Here is a 17,309-nt window from a genome sequence, read left to right as displayed (position 1 = left end):
TGTGGCAAAGGGAAGGACGTGACCAGAGGAGAGCCAGCCTCTCCTGCAGCCCAGGGCGGGGTGAGGACGGGGCAGCTGGAGGCCAGAGGACAGCAGCAGCCAGACTCTCCTCTGTGAAGTGTCACAGTCACCTGAATAGAGCGACTGTTCCTCTTTTACCCCCAAAGCTGCATTTGGGGCTGTTACTCCACCCAGCCCAAGAAGGCCCACACACTTCAAAGGTGACTTTCCCTGTCAAGTCATAGGGTTGGCGAGTCTATCTAAAGCTACAGTTGGAATCCTTACAATACTGAAAAGAGGCAGTTGAGAAGTAATAAGGAAGAAAAATAAGCAAAAACACTGGACAACACAGAACATGAGTTAAGTATCTCTAAATAAGTGGTTTGACCACAATTTCAGTTTTCTTACCTGGCAGCTTCATCGCTGAGATCAAAAGCATGAGCACCACAATCTAATTTGCTACATAACAGATCCAGATAATGGATCCAGATAACGGATCTTCTTGTGCTTCCTGTTTCACAAACTATTTGGAAACTAGAATTTTTTTTTTAAAGAAAATTAAAAACCTATAATACACTTTCCCTAAAATATCTTTATGCATGCTAAGAACTCAGTTAATTTTCCTCTGGGAAAGTAGACAAATGTTATTTCAATGGCTGCCAAAATACCTCCTTTATGTTACCAATAGGTTGACATTGGTCAAAAAAATTCTACTGTGATCTAAGTTAAAGCATTCACAAAACGCTACAGCAAAAATAAACATAAAAATACATGAACAGATGTAACAACTAAGAAGAATCAGTGTCAGAATTGAAAAGTTAGAACTTCTTAAATACACCCTCTGAAAACAAGATTTACTTACCCAGTACTATTTAGTATTTCCAAAATCTGTCTGCTGAAGCCACACTTAGCTTCCTACATTTAGGAAAAAACACAAACTTTAGGGTATACCGCATGCCCACACAGCCCACAAGCACAGCCCTGTCTGAGGCTCTGTCCAGGGGACGGCACTGCAGAAGACGGCCAGCTCCCAGGGCCTCCTCGTACCAGAGCCAACGGAAAGATGAAACCTGCCCCTTCAAGAAGGACCCATCCAGACGTCACCCCAGACGCGCAGCCCCCAGCCTGACTTGGGCTTGTCAGCACTGAAGATGACTGTGTTCTGACACTGTCACCTCGTGATCAAAAACCGCCTGAGTCAAACCCTGCTGCCTCTGCTCTACTTTACGCAGACCCACAGCCGCAACACCTCCTTTCTGCAGTGGTTGGGATCATCCTTTTCCTACTCCCACTTTTTAAACATATGTTTACATTATGGAGTACCAAACTTTTCTGAGGTTATAGAAAAGTCTAACAGTTTTTTTCATGCCAGAGGATCCCAAATCCCAGTCCTATAGAGAAGACTTGGCACCATGTAAACATCTTACCAGCACTCACAATTCCATTCCCAGAATTCATGATTACTTCCTGGGCTTCCAGGAACAAAATATAAAAATCTGCTTTAAATAACCGCCAAGGAAAAGAAAAAAAAAAAAAAAAAGGTGACTGGGAATTATTAACTTCCTCTACTTTGTTTTAATAAATACAGTGAAGCAGTCAAGGAATCTAGGTCCTAATCTAGTGACCCCAATCTGGTAAAGTGTGTATCACCACATCTTCCTAGTTACTGTTACTTCACTGTAACAGCTATGTTTACTAGTTATATAAGCTGTACTACTTATATAAATCTCCCAGAATGACCCTGTGCATACACTAGAGGGGACACTGAAGCTCTGGGGCGAGTGGCTTGCCCAACACACCCCACTGGACAGGTGAGGCAGATGGAACGGCAGTGTCGTGACCGCCTCCGCCCAGCCTTCCAGAGTTCTACTGTCCTCTGCCCAGCCCTGCCCACCTCAGCACCTGGTTAGAACAAAGGAAGGTAACAGAGGCTGGCTTCTAGAGATCACCAATCTAATTCAAATACACAGGTTAGATGGTTTTGATCAACTTATCAGTGGGGGAGAGCTATCAAACTTGGTATTCAGAATGATGCACAATCAACACAACTTTCATCCATGGGAGTGACAAGAACCACCCAATCACAAATAAACACTGTCAAACCGTTCCACTCATTCATCAAACAAGTTCTGAGCCCCCTAGATGCAGCCCTGCATCTTTCTCCATCGCCAGCACTTTAGACCATGGTCCAGAGCTGGAAACCAAGAACTGTGAGGTTCCCGGCCCCGAAGTGCAGGCTCTGGGAGTAGACAGCAGCGAACGGAACCCGTCCAGTGCTGGCAGTGCTGACCACATCCGCTGACAAAGTTTGGCAGCAGAAAGAAATACACCCCGCTGAGATGCTGATGATAAAGTCAAGGAAAATGTAGATTACTTTGTTTGATCTCCATAAGCACCAATTAAGGCCTGGATAACTTCCTGCTACCACTATAGCTTCATTAGCTAAAGCTAGGAAAAAAAGATTTAAGTGTCCCCTTGTTGCAGATGTTAACATCAAAAGAAATTACAAATAAAACCATTTTTGAGTTCTTTACCTGTTTGTTTCCTTTCATAAAGAGCATCACAGAAGCTTTATTTGTCAGTACTTTGAGCCTGAAGAGAGAAAATTGATATGAAAGGGCTCAGCTCAATTATTAAACACCACTTTTGCTCCGCTTCACGGGTACCGTGCACATTTGAGGGACGGCAGGATGAGAGTTCACAGCACTGAGTGTATTAAACAAGCAAATGCACTGACATTTCCCTTTATTTCACTGTCTCCCTAAGCCACTGTAAAACACAATATGGCTTTTTAAGGCAACAAATGTGCCTTCAAATTGCAAATTTAAGCCCATCAACTCACAGAACTAAAAAAATAATAACCAACTCAGTAAGGAATTGCTCAATAAGGGACATACAGACTGAGCCCGCCTGGAATTTCCTGAACTAGACACGTGTGTCCTTTCCCACCATGAGGCCAGCACAGCCCCACACTCTTCACGCCCACAAGGTCCCACCTGGGGGGAGACGCGCTCAGCCTCACTTGCTGAAGTCTAATGCTCTCCTCTCAACTTTACACCATCTTTCAAACCTCCTGATCTAGCTTGCTGTCCAGAACGCCGACCATCTGCACACACCCTGGCGTCCACAGCAGATCTCAGGACCCACCCACATCAGCACCAGGGGCCCCACAGTGGTCACCGCACCGTATTCTCCTCCTTCCACGTGCTCTGGAGCACTCACGGCTCCAAATCTCCTCCGAGAAAAAAGGTCTCACAAATGAAGTAGACAAATCAAGCACAAAGCTGCGTCACACACACTTTCACATGGTGCTTCGGAAGCCAATTTTCAGAAGCCCCCTCTCACTCACCTGGAGCCCCAACTACTGGGATCCAGGGAACCGAAACAGGTCCATCTGTCCCACCACAGAGACGTGGCCAAGGCCAGGAACTTGGGCTCCGACACTGCGCTTTCCAGGAGCCCTTTAAATTATGACTCAAAATGTACTGACTATTACTTTCTATATAATTCTAGCCAGTCATCTTCTGGTGCCTGAACACAGCACATTAGGAAAGAGTGGTCTAATGAAAACAGGGATACAAACAGCAAAGGTGAACTCAACACAGAGGAAAATAAACTAAGAAAATACAAGTGTGTCTGGAGACAGTCTTCTGGGGCCACGCCCCTCCTTGAGCCACCCAGGCTACAGAGCAAACCCTGGCCGAGTGCCACAGGGGCATGCAGCTGCACCTTCCTGTCAGGAAGGCACAGAGGGTGCCCGCCATCTGAGAGCACGTGGCACCTCTAGGTCAGCTCGACACACACGCCAACTACGAGGAGCACTGTACTAACCAAAACAGGTAAGTGAACACTTGCAGGAAATCTTAAAATGTTAAATGAGAAGAAAATTACGAGAGAAAGTTTTACCTTATAAACTCAAGCGCCAACTATGAATGGTTGATATGCTGCTGTATTTCAAAATAAATTGCTTTTTAATCCTCTACATTAATATTTATTATAACTATTTATTACAATTAACATTTATTAAAATTAAAATCCTACAGACCCAAGTCCAAACTTTCTATAAGATAGAATCTTTAAAAGCAGATTGAGACCCTTCATAAGACAGCAGTTTTACAGCTCCAAACAAAAGGTCCTTGAATTTTAAGTTACCACGGTCCTAAGAACGGCAATGAGAAATCCCAGAGTCTCCACACGACCTCCATGCACAGCCTCTGCCTTCCACATTCAACACGTCTCACAGAGCTCTACCAAGATGGAGACAGCAGCCGGCCCGAGGCCACCACGCAGGATACACGAGAAAGCTGAAACCTAACACCAAGACTGGAGGCCAGCTCCAAACTACAGAGAGCTAAAATCTGGTCATTTCATGGTGACAGTGACATTTCTACAAAAACCAAGAATATCCTCCACATAATCATTAAATTGGTGCAAAATTTTCTCTAGTCCAAATGAGATCTTTCCAAGTTTGCATGGTTAAGTCTGTAACAATTATGACCTTGGCATACAATAGCAAACCTCTGATTTCTACATAGAAAGAGTAATACAAAAATGAAAACTCAAAAATTTTTTTTTTAAATAATAGCAGACTGAAACTTTAAACACACTTACCTTTCCTCTAACTTGGGGGCTTTGGGGCAAATCGTATCTAGTTCTTTAGATGCTTCTAGCTCCTAAAATAAACACATATTTTATTTATACATTTATTATAACAAATCTCCTGGGGCATACCATTATATAAAATATTAGTGAATCACCTATTAGTGAATTCATGGGAGTGAATCAGAAATATTTTATTTATTCCAGATTCAAAAATGTAGATTCTACAAAAATGTATACTTTTGATTTAATACAGCACTTATAAAAGTATGCTTAAATATGAAAATACCAAACTGGTGGCTCAGTGGTAAAGAACCTGCCTGACAATGCAAGAGACACAAGTTCAATCCCAGAGTCGGTAAGATCCCCTGAAGGAAGAAACTGCAACCCACTCCAGTATTCTTGCCTAGAAAATCCCATGGACAGAGAAGCCTGGTGAGCTGCAGTCCATGGGGTTGCAAGAGTCAGATACAACTTAGCGACTAAACAACAATAAACATGAAAATTCTTTACAATGGTCTTCTCAATTCTAACCTTAATTATATCAAGTCCTCCTATGAGCTCTCCAGAAACATAGAGCTGGGGATAGGTGGGCCAATTGGAATAGGTTTTGAGGCCCTGACGAACTTCTTCATCTGAGAAGATATCAAAACTGCTAAACTGAATATTATGTTTGTTAAGAATTTCCACCATCTGCTTGCTGAAACCTGCACAGAGAAAAAGAAAATAAAGAAATTTATTTCTCTCTCTCACGTACACACAATTTTATGTTAATTCAGAGTGTACACTACCTACCGAACACAGACAATCTGCCTCTATTTTACAAATAATTTAATCAGCTTGGCTGACTAGTGTGTAAGGAGGAAACCAATTCCAAGAACCCCTTCTCTGACCTTGAACCACACTATATGTTCAGGTATGGCGTAACTTTTTAACGCACCTGTGGGTTTTTTTAAAAAGTTTGTTTTTTTATCCAAGTTCCTCTTCAATATTAGGTACATTTTCATAGTAGGGGAAACAGTGCCAGCCAATAGCACAGACCTCAAGCCCAGGCAGTCAGCTCCGTTCACCAAGCGGAGGCCCAGTGCAGGTCTGGAGGCCACCTCCCCCTCCCTGCACTTTGCTGTCAGTCGGGAGACTGACCTGGACACCCAGACAGTGCCCCCGCCCCCAGGCCCTGCTGTTCTGTGAATCTGTGAGAATCAGCACTAGGTGGAAGAGAAAACTCTACAACTGCTATTTTCCACTACTAGTGGACCATACTCAGAAACCCAATTCTGTCTGGTTTCTATTGTCCTTTTACTACTTCCTATGTATCCATTCCAATAGTTCTCAATTTTCATCATCCCTAAATGGAATAAATTAAAAATCAAGAAAGCAATATGTTCTCTTTTAGTCTAAAATGACATAGCACATTGAATTTCAAAGCTATCTCCTCTACTGCCGTATATGAACTGTCAATAGACTGACAGTATCCTTTCTCATCCAGTGTCGTTACTTGACAGTTTCTTTTCTAAAACTATTTATATTCCCCAAAGCATGTAAGGTGATTTCTTTTTTTTTTTAACCACACTGTAGTGACAATCTTATGTTCCATGATTTTATTACACTTTTGTGACACATTTTTGTTCTGTACTTTTTTGACATCATTTTCTTATTATGACATTACTACTGAAGAATAAGAGTGTGCATATCAGTCTTTTATAAACCTATTTAGTCTTGTCTGAAAAGAGGGTATTTTTCTTCCTATAAGCTAATTCTTCCTTATTGTTTTTCAACACTCTGTACTCCACTCTTTCACATTCCATCATTCTTCTTTCCAAACACAGTCGTAATCCATTGGAAAATAACCTACTCTTCAGATTAATTCCTAGAAGGTAATAGCATCTGCAATTATTTTTAAATAAAATCAAATCATGAATAGGCTTTACCTGATGTCATGCAAAAGCACTTTTACTATTAAAACGTGGATCTATTACTGAGCTCCAGACATTTTTAGATCTGCCATTCACTGAGATGAAGTACCAGTGTTTATTTGTATAGCATGTAAGTTGCTTTTCCTACAACTGAAGTGTTAAGTTCATGTACAGCCTGAAGTAAAACACTGATTCTGAAATTTTTTCATTCATCTGGGAGTTCATTAGTAAACAGCTAACGGCTGATTGCTGATGGTTATTCTGTTGCCAATATATTAACTCATTTCTACTGTAACTGACTGAGAAAAAGCTTTATTTTTGCTTTAGGCAATTACATGCAGACTAGAGAGATTGGTAGTGTTTCATTTTTAAGGGTTAAAGTGGCAGACTGAAAATGTTATGCTGAAGGATAAAATAGAAAGCTTTATTTTAATAACAAAATATTTACACACTTGTTTTTTTAAGAAAAATGCATGAATGCAGTAAAAATATTTAGAAGTAGAAAAACCATGTTTAACTGTTATAGAACCACCATTTTTCTCCACAATCATTTCCACTCATGACAGATGACATGAATAAGGAGCCTAACCACCACATTTCATCACTATCTAACAACAATAAAGCCCTAAAGAATGCTTTGGAATCTTTAATGTTTCCATGTCTGATTTAAAAAGTAAAACCCAATTAGATGACTCACTGCAGGAGAAATTTCTGTACCGTAGTTCAAATACCTTTTGCTTTACTAAAAGCGCTATTAGAGGAAACAGATATGAGAACTCACAGAAAACTTAATTAACCTGCAAGATCAAGGATTTATCATTCTGTTTTAAAAGATATGCATCTCAGTGCTCCTCGAAAATCATCCTAGAGCAACAGCCTTCTTTCCTGTCCTCCTGGGCAGCACAGAAAAAGGAAGTCTAACCCTCTGACGACTGAGACCCTATCAGCATGCCAGGCTCCTGAGACACTAACCATGCTACAGGTAGAGCCCAAAAGTTAAGGTTGAGAAGACAGAGATGTGCAATGTGCAGGGGCTGGGCTGAGTCCAAGCAGATCCCAGGGCAGACCCTGAAACGGCTTTCAAGGTTTCCTTGATAGAAAGTTTAAGCGTTATTCATTCATGTTTTTCTGTTTTACTGAAAGCAAGGTGCGGACGCGCTAATCAAAAATCAAGTGTAGCTCTACCCCCACGGGGAGTCCAAAGGGAGTAACGCGTGTCAACAACAGCAGTGCCTTCCAAGCGAGCTCTGCGCAAAGTGTGGGAACACCAGCCACCTGAGTTCATGAGAACTGACGGCCGTTCTCTTATAAAGAAGAGTTTGCCTAGGCCTCACCACTAACGTACCATCAGAAAAGCAAAAGCAATTTTCCACTAAACAAGCTCAGAAAGAAAGAGGGTAAAAGTTGTGTACGTTCCTGTAAGAGGACAATTTCAAGATAAAGACAGTGCACGGAGCCGTGCACACAGACAAGGGCGAACAGTCAGAGCAGCATCAGTGAAGGAGCAGCCGGGCAGAGTCACAGCAGAAGACTCCCGATTAAGCCTTAACTAGGTGCTTTTGTAAAGAATACCAATACTCCAAAATAATCTATTTACTATATGTGAAGAAAGACATGCTGTCACAGAAACCAAAATACTGGGAAACAGAAAAGCCTACTAAAATGTAGTTACAAAAATTCTACATAACATATATATAAAAATAATAAGGAATGAAACTATGTTTATCATATGTATCTAAAAATTGTTTTTATATCTCCTAAGTATTATGTAAATGTATATAATATAGTGTATGTTATAGTGTATAATATAGAGCAATAATATATTGCTCTGACATGTTTCAAAGCTTCTTTTTCATTCTAACTCATTATTTGTACAGCCTTCTAAATGCCACTCAGGTGGTTAATATAAAGATGGCTAGAAATACCTCATACATTCAGCCTAATAAAGTAAATGGTAAGCAGAAAAATGATTATTTCTAAGTGTAATTCTATTTTATTTGAATAATCATTCAGCATCTGGATGGCTCTCCAAGGTTGACTCCGACCTTCTGACACTACCAAGGAAGAACTGAAGGCACGAGGACGGTGGCCGACTTGAAGCTCGAGGCATCAGGGCAGGCACAGCCAACAAGCACCCGCTTGCCAGCACCTGGTCTGCGCAGCTTTCCAGGACATCCCCTCCCCTCTGCCGATTCAGACCACCTTCCCCAGCTGCAGGTTCACCACCTGCCAGTTTTACCTGCCAGGTGATCTCTTCATTCAGAAGAGATTAAGAGAGTATCACTGCTCTGTTCCCAAAGAAGATAACACCCCACTGGTTTCACTGTGGGTCTCCTGTGTCTAACCTGTCACGCAGGTTCCTCCGTGCCCTAGAGCCAGTTCTGCATGGTTCAGGCCTGATGAAGGTCCTGACTAGGACCGATGGGACTGCTGTTGTGAGGTCAGCACAGAGCGTGCCAGAAACGGTGTTCCTGCCTGATGGGGGAGGCGGGCCAGGCGCAGCATCCATTAAAAACAGACAACCAACACGCAGAACCTGTCTGCGGCTCTCTCTGGATAACTCTCACACAGACTGAGTCAGCCTTTCCATACATAAACAGCAGGCAACTAAAATGTAAATGCTGGCAAAGAAAATTTTCAAGCAGAACTAAGAAAGGAACCATTTCTTTAACTAAGACAGAATTCACCATGAAACTTCACATTTAAAACTAGACTTTTTCGTAATTTAATATGTAATTTGCTAACTATATAGGGAAGAACTTACAACTAACTTTATAGTGGAAGTTTGGCTATATTTACAAAGTCACACTGGACATGCAGTAATGATATTGATAACACATTTAATTTCCCTGCCACCTATCTTTAACTAATCCCTCCTGTGTAGTTGAAACCAACACTCTTAGGTTCTCAACAGCATCATCAAAAGGCATTAAATGCTCAATTATGCTGCATAATAATGTTGCGCGAGGCACAGTAAAAAGAAAACAACATAAATTCAATACCAGAGGGGTCAAATAACTCTGAAACTTACTTAAGGACAAAACTCCATGCATATCTGAGGTAAGACAGTAAGAGTGACTATAAGCCACAGAATTAGGAATCTTTAAATCCCGAGAAGCAATGAACTGGAAATGACAGCAATGGGTGAAGAGTGTCATCAGACGCTGAGAGACAACAGGAAAGGCAAAAGCATACCGGGTGGACACTGGAACACTACCGTAATTCTGTGCATTTCTGAACTGCTGAATCTGAACCATATGAATAAAAGGAGGCTGCCAAGAAAGAGAAGGTAAGTGTTAAGAGCCAGACTAGCTGAACAGACCAAAGCCTATTAATGGAGACAGCAATATGGTGGCCAGGACTCAACCCCAACTCTGCTACTCAGTGGCTGAGCAAATCGCCTTCACTGGGAATTAGGCAGACAACAAAGGTTTTGAATTAGATGATTTCCAAGATGCCTTTTGGTTCCAACATTCTCCAAGTCTACACTGCAAACAAGTTCTCATCACCTAACTACAGAGTCCACTGGAAATTACAACCTTTCTGCTCTTCTAAGGGTGTCTGATCACAAGCATCGATATAAGATGTCCAGCACAGTCTGCACAGAGCACGTGGTCTCAAGCCCAACCCCCGTGAGGCCATGGCTCACAGCAGCCCCTTACCGCAGCGCGGCTCCTGAGGAGTTCCCTTCATGAACAGCATGCAGGGGGCAGCGTGAGTTAACTTCTTCAGGCGCAGGCTGAGGTCTTCCTTCGGGTGCTCACCACCACTTGGTGAGAAGGAGCCGCTAGACGCATGTCGCTGAACTTTTTTGGTCAACTCTGGGGCATGGGCACCATCTAATCGGTCGATTTTCTGAGAATTCTAAAGTTAAAGAAGTCATTTAGAGTATGTGTACATTCCTTCATCATTTATTTTAGGCTCCAAAATTATAACAAGCACAAGTCCATAGCTCTAGCCAATATTTAAAGAGGTCAACACTATCACGGGAGAAATTTTTTAAAACTCAGATTACAAACTGCCTGCTATACATGTCAATTTTCGAAATAAATAGTTGGTTTCCTTTTTCCTTTTTGCAAACACTGGGAAAGAAGCACTACTCCTCAAACCAGGTCAGAAAGGATCTCCCCACCCCCACTGTGGTCAAGCTGTTATGAAGTATAAAGGAGGTACCTGGGGAACTATGGTGACACCCAGGAGTGCCCTGAAACACAGATTTGCACCCACTTCCTAAGAGAATCATTAATCAAACCAGAAGCGGCCAGATGTTTCATCATATCCAGGCACATGCCCCAACCAATCAATTTCCCAACCAACCAACTTCTGACCCAACTCCGGAAACATTTTGGGTTTACAGTCATGCACTCTGGTGGCTGGACCTCCACAGACCATGTCACTTTTCCAGGACCCCCAGGGCAAGCAAGTAATGAGACTACAAGACAGTGAAGGCGATGAGCAAGCGAACACCCCGTGCTCAGCAATCAGGGGAAAGGGTAGAGGAGCCGGCACAGACGGCCCCGCGGTACTGACAAAGCGTCTCCTCCCCCATCTTTATCCTTACCTTGAAAAACAGAAAGGTGGGAACAGAATTAATTTCATATTTTTCAGATACTTCAGGAACAGCTTCTGCTTCCAACTTTAAAATAAAAGAATTTAAGCGTGATTATAAAAAGGTCTTTTCTTTTTAACTACTTCAACATGTAAATCACTTTCACATGCATTATCCCTTCAGGTAGTTGACGGTTTTAAAGAGTACAGTACAAAAGTTTATGACACATTTACATTTAAATGAGACTCACTGGGCTGGCATGTCATCCACTGAGTCTGCGGTGTCAAAACAGGTTCAGAGGTTTTTATTTTGTTGCACATTTCAAAAGATGCCTGGAGGCTGTGAATAAAATTTTTGGTGCACTAGTGACCTAGTAAATTTTCAATCATATGCAGCTACTACTATATTGAAATCCATAAATCACTGACCCCAGTTATGTCATGATTACAGTGCTTATTTTCTGCCCACAGCAATTCTTGCTGTTTGCTCTATTGACTAATTTCAAGAGGCAGTACATCATGACTGACAGTTGCAGCCTTCTGCAAATTATGAAGCAAAAAGGAGTATTTCTTCAATAAACTATTGATGTCTGATAAATTTTACTTTTAACTCCTGAAAGGCTGCTGAACCCTAAGCAGATGGATATCTTGCTAGGTTACTTGCTTCTGGGTCTGTTCATACATTTGAATGCATTTTAAATAAGATGATCACATTCTATTTGAAAATTTCCTTGAAGCCCTTCAACAAGATCTGATGTGATATTTGACACATAACTTTAAACGTATTTAGTAACACGCTCTCTAAATAATGAGAATACAATTACTATAAGCTTTTTATGTGGACTTTATATACTTTGAGAAAAACCAAGATATATTGTGTTTTTCCCTCACAGGACTGTCAATGTAATATAAACTTTTAAAACCAATAAAAATCTGTATCCACATTATACCTATAGGAAATAGAGTTTATTGATAAATTATGTTATTAAAGAGTTTTAAACATATATACACTGTGTTTTTCCAAGAGTAAAAGATTTCCACTGGGCTTAAAATACTCTCTTTATCCAGAGCTTTAACCAATCCATTGTTTCTATCCATAAAAATGACCATGACACAGGGGGAGGCTATCCTATGTCTGTGGCTTGTGTCTTCCATCTCATATATTCTTGGGTGCTCTTTTACCGCCTTAATTCTATTTTCTTTAGAACACCCTTCTGAAACAATATTTTAAATTATTTTCATTTTTAATGTGAGAAACCACATATATTTTAAAATCAATGTCAAGTGTCCAATAAAACTGAAAAAAAGAACAAAGAGAAGGTTAAGCATTTGGAGACAGCTATTCAGAAGACATTCTTTCTAAAGTCTAAGGAACTTCTGTACCATATTCTTTCAGACAATTCCACACTAGACCAAAGAAGAGCAGAAAGGTGGTGACCGAGGCAGCACTAACATCTGGTGAGGGACCCCCACACTCTGGGCACTGGGCCAGGCTCAGTGAAGATCCCCATCGCTTGCACTCCGGGATTCTAACAGAAAAGTAATACAAATCAAAAAACAGGTGCTACTAAGTAGAAGCAAGATAACAGAGTCTTAAACAGAACAAAACAAGTCACATCCTGACTCATAAAATCAAATTCCTATATGCTTTTAAAAGCTGATCTCTTCTCGTATTTCTGCTGGTTTCCAGTAGGGCCCCTTACTGACAACTCTCTGGGAAGCAAATGATGCTCTCAAAATTCCTGCTGAAACCAGGAGGATCACTACACGTGCCTCCCCTCAAATGAGCTCCCAGAAGACGGAGCTTAATAAGACAAAGGCAACAGTGACAGGCAAATCCTCCTGAGTCCAGACCAGGAGGGCCATTAAAGGCAAAGCCGCTCCCCAGAATAGCAAGGGCAGCTGAAGTCTGAAAACCTTCACAGCACTAAAACTCCTTGGAAATATTTCTGTTGGATGTAAAGCAACATAACAGTTATAACAATGAAACTAGAAGATAAATGCATAAATATTCAAAACTTTTCATTTCAATTTTCTTCTGCATTCTGAAGTGACCAAAGATGGCCAACAAGAGCTACCTTCCTTGGAGGCCTGCTCTGTGCTATACACCAGACTTGTCACAACCTGGAAAGTAGGGGCCGTGTTATCATCTCAGCTCCACAGGGGCCAGGAGAGAGGTCACTCCAGACACAGTTAATTAGCAGCAGAGCTGAGAAACAAACCCATGTCTGTTTGACGACAAACCCCGTGCTTTTCTCATTATGCTTCGGTTACCTTTTCTACCACAACAACTAAGAAACAGCAAATTTAAAAGACACGGTTATACATGACTTCAGGACCAAACAGACATGGACACGTCCGGAATGGATTCCCAGCCAGAATGCCGTGAGGGAACCACGTGCTTCCTACACCGTGAATCTCAAACTCAGACCCTTCCCACCCAGGATGCTGTGTGTCTGTGGAGAGGGGAGGAGGGCACGGGAGCACTACCACAGCAGGATGAATCCAGAGGAAAGGAATCTCCATCATCTCCTTCGATATATCAGGGGTCCCCAAAGACCACCGTGATAGTAATGGCTAAGAGCTATGGTGTATTCTAGGCCAGACAACATTCTGAGTGTGTTCACATACTGGGTTCATTTAATCCTCACAGTGAGTGTGCGAGTGAGTGTTAGTCGCTCAGTCGTGTCTGACTCTCTACAACCCTACGGAGTGTAGCCTGCCAGGCTCCTCTGTCCATGGAATTCTCCAGGCAAGAATACTAGAGTGGGTAGCCAATCTCTTTTCTCCAAGGGAAAGCTTCGCAACCCAAGGATCAAACCCAGGTCCTCTGCATTGCAGGCAGATTCTTCACCCTCTGAGCCCCAGCAGGGATCCTCACAGCAGGTGCTGTCATCACACCTGGTTTCTAGGTCACTACACTGTTGAGCAGGGGAGCGAGGCAGTCTGGCTCCAGGCACACTCCACTCTACACAGCCCTGTTAGCACCTCACCAGACCCAGCAGTTCCTCCTTGTCTGCTCATTTCACTGGCCTTTCAGTCTCACCCAGCAGGCGTGACCACAGCTGCCTTCTCGGACCCCCGCCCCTTGGCCTTCCGTGTCTTCTCTTCCTCTAATTCCGGGACTGAGTGTCTGGCTTCTTCCTTCACCTCTGCCAACCACGACACTGCTGCACACCCCAGGCCTTGGTTCTGCACCTGCTTCTCTTACCTCACTCCTTTTCTTAGAGTGGTCTCAGGCAACACCCTGGCTCTAAGGCTCCAGTATGGCACCACCACCCAACCTCTACCCCGCACAAACCTCTCCTCTCACCTCAAGCCACACACTCGACATCTGCCCACAGATCCCCACTAGATATTTCCCACTGCACCTGTTCCTCCCCAGGGCAGCCCCGATCTCATTTAATCCACCGAGCTGCTCAGATCAAAAGGAGACAACCTTGACTGATCTATTTCCTCCACCCTGACATCCAATCCATCAACAGGTCTCCTGGGTGCCCCTCTAAACTATAAGCCGACACAGGTGACGACAGCATTTCAACAATCTCCCCACTAACGTCTGAGAAATCTCTCACCTGGCCTAGTCAAACAGCCTCCTAACTGGAAGGCCTGCTCCAAGTCTGCCCCCTTACCCACTTCAAACCATTCTCCATGTGGCAGCCACAGTAATCGACTTAGGAATCAGCCTGCATCAGACTGAACTTGCAATAAAACCAAAACTCGACCACAGCCCACAAGGCCACGTGGCCCTCCCTGCCTCTGCAGCTTCCGGTCAGGGCCTCGACCCCTTCTTCTTCTCCAGCCCCGCTGGCCGCCCACTGCTCTTAAGGTCTGTACCTGCTAAGCCTCTACCTAAAGGCTCTCTGCCAGCTCTTCCAGTGACTGATCTTTGCGTTTTTTAACTTTCACTTGGTAGACACACCCTTTCAGCACAACCTACATAAAAGCACCCCGCCTACCCAAGACCTGCTCTTCACAGCCTGCCTGTTTATTCCTTTTGTTGAACACCATGCCACCTGAAATTACCTTGGTTCTGTGTTACCCATCTACTGTCTATACCCTTACTGTCCTGTATTCCCAATAACTAGCATCCTGTGTGGCATATAATTAAGTGTTCAAGAAACAGAATTCTGAACAAACAGTAGTCACTATTCCTAAGCCAAAAACACAAGTGACTACTTGCCAGTGGCAGCAGTGAGGCTCCAAGGTAAAGGCAAGGATGAGAAAACGACATTTCAACGTAAATCAACTAGACTTCAAAAAAACAAACAAGCAAACAAAAGCACCTGACATTCTGGGACACTCTGTTATACCTCATACAGGGCTTCTTTCTACTCTGTGACGTGCTATAAAAGGTGAATCTTTCAAAGTCAAATTGTTTGTCAGAAAGTCAAATATAAATTTCAAAATAGTATTTAAATGAACATTTCTAATAACTTTTTATAACACTTTGCCAAACTTTACCCAGTAACAGCTAGTAAACTATGTTATTTTTAAGATTTAACCATCCTACTAGAATTATCTGAGACACGTTTTTACAGTTCCTAAAAAATGGAATCCTACATATGCTCTGTAAGACACCAAATAAACTGATCAATATTCTGACACACAAAAAAAACAAGTTCAGATAGTCAGCTAATACCAGTTATCAGCTGATACCAGTTAGCCGATGCTGATAGCAGTTATACAGCCAGTTAGCCAAAACCTAGTTACACAGCTAGTTGGCACCCTTCTGGAGACTGCCCTACATTTTCTGCTTACACTCACTAATCATACAGATTATTTAGAATTTAAACAGTGTAAGCTACAGAAATTATCTATACTAACTGTACAAACCTTTAGAAATTACAGTGTAAGCTGGTCTTTAAGATGGTTGCACATTTAAGAAAATATCAAACTATAGATTCCTACTTTTTAAGGAATAAAAAAAAAAATTTAAGTATATAATTCCTTCTGTACCCCTGATTTCATATCTGAAAATACAATGTGCATAAAATGCAAGAACAGCAGCTATCATACAAACAAGATTAATAGTAAATTAAATACATTAATACAAAATCTCACCAACCAGCTGGTTGCTAAGTCTGACTTCAAGAATAAATTTTTTATACCAAAGTGCAGTATACGGTAAATTGAGTATCAGAGTCTAATAGGACTAAGCTAGAATTTGGGGGAGGGAATAAAGAGGAGAAAGGGCTGGCACGTGAGGTGGGAGCCACCTGCACGAAGAAAAGCAATTTAAAACAAACAAAACAAACACGGTACGGTAAAGGTCCTGACCTCAAGTGTCTCACCACCTAGTCAAGAAGTCAACCAAATAGGAATGAAACAACAGAGCCAATGAAAAGACAAGAGACTCCCTGACAGTCCAACCAATGGAACAGACTAAGTTCAGAAAAAGAGGAAAGGGAAAAAAAAGTCACGGAGGTACACAAAAAAGACATCACACAAAATGGATTTGATTTAAATCATCACGTTGTACACTTTAAATACAATCTTTACTTAAAAAGCAAAAGTCATGATAATATCAAATGTAAGAATTTAAAAATAAATTGCCACTCCTATTTTTTTTTAAATGGCTTTGATTTGAACCATGAATTTGACCAGTGGCCCCAATTTCACCACCCAAAACTATTCTTCCTCTTTCCCACGCCACCACCAGACACTGTATCTTGAAATAGTCTACTGACCAAACAATTTGATTTAATGATAAATGTGTATTCCCATTGTAGTTAAAGTACTAACAAACTGACTTTACATAATTTAAAATGCAAAGACACTTGACATTTTAATTAGCTATTTAATCTTATTCTGAATAAATGTAAGGTTTCTGTGAGACTTCAAGAAACAGAAATACTTCACTATCTCCTCCGAGCCCTTGGAGGTGTGAGAAGGTCAGGGAAAAGCCCAGCCCCAGGACCTGATGGGACGTGGCAGCCAACACAGGTGGACACACATGGCAGGCGGCCTACACGTGGCACCAGGAAGGCGAACACGTCCTTTATCACTGTATCATCTGTCCAGGAAGTGAGGGGATTCAAACGCAGGAAGTGAAAACCTTGCCTTTCAGCAACCTATTCCAATGGGCACAAACAACTGGATTAAAAAAAAAAAAATGTATTCTAGGTTTTTCTCAGATGTTATTTTACCATCTTCTACAAAATAAGGAATTGATCACAAAACTTTAGAATCAAAGTATTAAAACACAGTGTTTAAGATCGTCCTATGCAATGATTCTGTAAATGT

General features: G+C 41.9%; 1 protein-coding gene across 1 annotated transcript in view; it reads right to left on the bottom strand.

Annotated features, from left to right (window-relative positions):
• The window catches only part of GLRX3 (glutaredoxin 3), a 31,264-nt gene that overhangs the window by 6,503 nt on the left and 7,452 nt on the right, over nucleotides 1–17,309 (bottom strand). Inside the window, exons 3-8 of the mRNA XM_043926002.1 lie at nucleotides 11,077–11,151; nucleotides 10,178–10,379; nucleotides 5,134–5,306; nucleotides 4,612–4,673; nucleotides 2,535–2,592; nucleotides 863–915 (exon numbers count right to left, since the gene is read on the bottom strand). Of these exons, the coding sequence (XP_043781937.1) occupies nucleotides 863–915; nucleotides 2,535–2,592; nucleotides 4,612–4,673; nucleotides 5,134–5,306; nucleotides 10,178–10,379; nucleotides 11,077–11,151 (623 nt within the window). The remainder of the gene's footprint in view (nucleotides 1–862; nucleotides 916–2,534; nucleotides 2,593–4,611; nucleotides 4,674–5,133; nucleotides 5,307–10,177; nucleotides 10,380–11,076; nucleotides 11,152–17,309) is intronic.

This window comes from Cervus elaphus, chromosome 15 (assembly GCF_910594005.1).
Source record: "Cervus elaphus chromosome 15, mCerEla1.1, whole genome shotgun sequence".
Lineage (NCBI taxonomy): Eukaryota > Metazoa > Chordata > Mammalia > Artiodactyla > Cervidae > Cervus > Cervus elaphus.
The sequence above is the reverse complement of the archived record's forward strand: the minus strand, read 5'-3'. Positions and strand labels throughout refer to the sequence as shown.